At 44.9% G+C, this 4,367-nt stretch overlaps 1 protein-coding gene across 1 annotated transcript; it reads left to right on the forward strand.

The window, feature by feature from the left end:
- Positions 1-2,536: 2,536 nt before the first annotated feature.
- LOC149253384 (uncharacterized) lies at positions 2,537-3,106 on the forward strand. The gene has a single exon (XM_089454464.1). The coding sequence runs from the start codon at positions 2,537-2,539 to the stop codon at positions 3,104-3,106; it is 570 nt and encodes a 189-aa protein (XP_089310590.1).
- The last annotated feature ends 1,261 nt before the right edge of the window (positions 3,107-4,367 follow it).

Consider the following 4,367-nt stretch of genomic DNA (forward strand, 5'->3'; position numbering starts at 1 on the left):
CTTGAAGAGATTAAAGAGGCTATGTGTACAAATCCCATCTTGGCAACACCTGACTTCACAAAAATATTCATTGTAGAGTGTGATATCTTAGGCCATGACATTGGCACAATTTTGATGCAAGAAGGAAGACCCTTTACCTTTGAAAGTAGTGAATTTAAAGGAAAGAACCTACTCAAACCCATCTACGAAAAATAAATGTTGGCCATACTACATGGAGTTATGAAATGACATCCATACATAATAGGAAGACATTTCAAAGTAGAAACATATCATGATAGTTTGAAGTACTTATTGGAGAAAATATTATCTTTAGAAGAACAACAAAAATGAGTCACAAAGATATTGGGTTATGAATTTGAAATTATCTAAAAAAAGGGAAAACAAAATATTTTAGGAGATGCACTCTCAAGGAAAGAGGAAGACACAAATGGTTTACTATATGTTATTTCCATTCCATGATATGACTAGGTCGAAGAAGCAAGTATAGAATGAAAACAAGATGAGAATATATACAAGATCATTCAATCGCTACAAGAGGGCCCTGGTGCAGTAGAAAAATTTACATGGAAAAATGATTTGTTATGGTATCAAGATTTCTTATACTTGTGTACGAATTATGAACTCAAACAAAAAGTCCTATTGGAATTACGCACTTCTCCTATGGGAGGAAATTCAGGGTTCTTGAAGACATACCATACGATTAAGAAAAAAAAAATTGGAGGTGGTCTTAAAGTAGATGTGAAAAAATTTGTAGCAGAATGTGTGGTATGCCAACAAAATAAATGGGAGACTATCAAGACCCTAGGGTTCCTTCATCCATTAGTCATACCAAGCCAACATTGGGAAGAAGTTTCAGTGGATTTATGATAGGTTTATCCAAATATGAAGGAAGGAGTGGCATTATGGTAATAGTCGTTCAAATGACAAAGTATTCCCACTTTTCCTCTCTTTTTCATCCTCTTAAAGCAAGTATTGTGGTAGAAGAATTCGTGGAAACAATCCAAAAGTTACATAGAATGCGAAATATTATTGTAAGTGATAGGGATCCAATTTTTGATAGAAATTTTTGGACTGAATTATTTTCTTGTTTGGGTACTCAATTGGCTCACAGCTCATCTTACCATCCTTAATCTGATGGGAAAATTAAGATTTTGAATAAATGTTTAGAATGATATCTACATTTCTTTACATCTGATAAACAAACAAAATGGGTCAAATGGTTTCCCTTGGCAGAATGGTGGTACAACACATCCTTCCATACTTCATAAAAAATGTCACCATTTATGGCACTTTATGGATATCATCCTCCATCCATCACATCACCCTTGAAAGGGAATATAAAGTCTTAAGGAATAGTGAACCTTATCCAACACCAACAATAGATTCTCAAACTATTGAAGGAAAAATTGGTTATGGCACAAAATAGGATGAAACAACAAGCAGATCAACATCATAGTGAAAGGGAATTTGAAGTGGGGGATTGTGTATTTGTGAGACTACAACCATATAAATAGATGTCCCTCAAGTAGCAAAATAAGGAAAATAAATTAGCTCCAAGGTATTATGGCCCTATAAGGTGTTACAGAGGATTGGAAGTATGGCCCTATCATGTCTTCCATTTTTCTTGCTTAAAGAAGGTCATTAGTGATAATATACCAGTCCAAAATCTTCTACTAGAGATTAATTAAGAAGGTAAAATAATATTATAACTAGAAACGGGAGCAGAGGGGAGGAGAGATGGCTCTGACGGCATTCGTTAATCAAAACCGCGAAGGGTTAGGGTATCCGCAGACCGCAGCTGCAGGACCACAGGCTGGAGCGGTTTTCGGGAGTTAGGGCTTCGAGCTGCCGACAGATCGACTCCATCGACGGGAGGCTGCAGTCACTGTCCGGTATGGAGGGTCAACGGGAAAAGGACCTCGTGGATTATTCCGAGGATCCGTTGTAAGGACAGCTAATCTTCTCTAACCCTAATCTAGCTACCCCCGGTTTTGCTCCATCGTCTTCTGAAGCTATACGCGCACAGGATTGCTTGCCGGTGGTCTCCTTGCCGGATCCTTCTTCATCATCCATCAGTCTAGAGGCACCGCCTCTCTCACCCGGTACAGCTTTACTCCTTGCCTCTTTATCGCCTGATTCATTGACTTTCGATCAGATCCCATCTCCGCTGCCTGATTCTCATACTGCTCAAGAAGATCCTAGGGTAAAGGCGAATCCCCTCCCGGACAATGGGGCAAAACCCTCTGGATGCTTCGGTACGTCGGTTATCAACATAAAACCCTCAAAGCCCTCACCGGCTGGGGACACAAACCCGTTTGCGGAACATCCGTCGGCGCCACGCACCAAGAAGCAGAAATCGAAGTGTGTTAGGGCAACAACGAAAGACATCATTGTTACCTTCGGCAACTCTTCGGATTTTGAGGAAACTATGGCTATAGCGCGCACAGTGTTGGTCAGACATGTGCGGGGGCGTACCTTCATGGCGGAGAGGCTGATGCGCTGGGTGAAAGAAATCTGGGGAGCCCTGCTCTCATAGATGCCGGAGGTACAGGTTCTCCCACGAGGGTGGTTCTCCCTCCATTTTGCAAATGAAGGGCACACGAATGCGGTACTTGAAAGATATTGGCATATTGAAACAGCACCTATGCTATTAAAGAGATGGAGCCCGTTATTCGATCCTGAACGCGAACAAATTGCAGCTGGGCCACTGTGGGTGCGACTTCCGGGGCTTCCTTTACAATACTGGAGCGAAGAAGCTTTCACCAGGATCGGAAATGCTTTGGGGACATATTTGGATCATGATCGATCTTACATCGACACTCGGAAGAGAACAGTGGCCCGAATTCTGGTACATCTGGATACCCGAGAGGGATTGGAGGAAAGAATCACTCTGCAATGGGGAAAGCACAGGCGCATTCAGATTCTGGATTATGAAGGAGTCCCCTTCCGCTGCAACCGGTGCCATCAAGTGGGGCATCTATACAAGGATTGCCCATTGATCAAACACACGGATAGCTCTCCAAAGATCTCCCCCATAGCATCCAGAGGGACCTCTCCATACATTCCTCAACCGTCGCATGGATTCTCGGTACCCCAAGGCGCCTAGGAGTGTCCAGAGATGAACAAGAAGGACATGCCCTCACCTCCTATGACTCGGGCTCGGGCAGCTGCAACAGCCGCACAAGCCACGGGTACAAATCTTATCTCTCCCTCTATCTCAATTGCACATTCATCAGAACTTGTTAATTCTATAACATGCTCGATGGCGCATTGCATTATTCCCCCACCCCCATTGATTCCCTCCACTGCTCCACCCTCCCTGCCTCTCTCATCGTCGCCTCCTTCGTCGCCCCCCTCTGATCCTTCTGCAAGGAAAATTCCCCCCCCACCCATATTCCCTCCGACCCCGGGCCACACAATCGGAATCCTCTGAATCCTAGATTGGGCTGGGCATTGTTCCTATGGGTACGGGATCCTCCTCCACCAGGGGAAGGAAATCTGATCTAAACAAGGCTATCAGACGTGCTGGAGCGGAAGTCGCATCTGGTCGACAATCCACCATTGACGGGGTCCTTAGAGCAACAAACCCCCCGAAGAGGGGTCCCCCATGAAGTGCCTCTCCTTTAACTGCAGGGGTTTGGCTAGTCCCCCTAAAAAACTAGCTCTCAAACGACTTTTTGAGGTCGAACTCCCAGATGTCATTCTCCTTCAAGAAACGCTAGGCCCCGCTGAGTCCATCTCCCACTCCCTGAGCTCTATATCGCCCAGATGGACATTCATAGCTATGGATTCCAATGGTAGATCGGGTGGACTGGCGATGGGATACAACCCAAAAACCATCAGATTGGACTCCTCCTGGGGAGGTCATGGTTTTATGGGAGCTGACATTTTCTCAATGGACCTGGGTCTCTCCCTTCGCATCATCAATATCTATGGTCCATGCCAACAGAGGGAAAGCTTTTGGAGAATGCTTCTCAGCAGGAGCCTGATGTCTCTGGATCGCATCATTCTGGGGGGTGATCTGAATTTCTCTCTGGGGTTTCGGGAGTCATGGGGCTCTATGGCGCAAGTAGATTCCATCACAGATTTTATGAGAAGCATACTGGAGCAATATGATCTTATTGACATCCCCATGCAGAACCCTCTCCCAACATGGAGGAACAGAAGGGTTGGGACAGCGGCACTGGCTCGCAGACTTGATCGATTCCTGATGAAAGGCCCTCTGATCCACCAGCTACACCATTACAAACAGTGGGTTGGATCCGGGGGCATATCTGATCACTCTCCAATTTTAATGGAGATCATGGGCCCTCATCCAAAGCCAAAAGCCCCTTTCAAGTTTAATCACCTATGGCTTCTGGATCCAA

The sequence above is a fragment of the Pinus tabuliformis genome, chromosome 7 (genome assembly GCF_031772625.1).
Source record: "Pinus tabuliformis cultivar Carrire ecotype Pingquan chromosome 7, CPIR1, whole genome shotgun sequence".
Lineage (NCBI taxonomy): Eukaryota > Viridiplantae > Streptophyta > Pinopsida > Pinales > Pinaceae > Pinus > Pinus tabuliformis.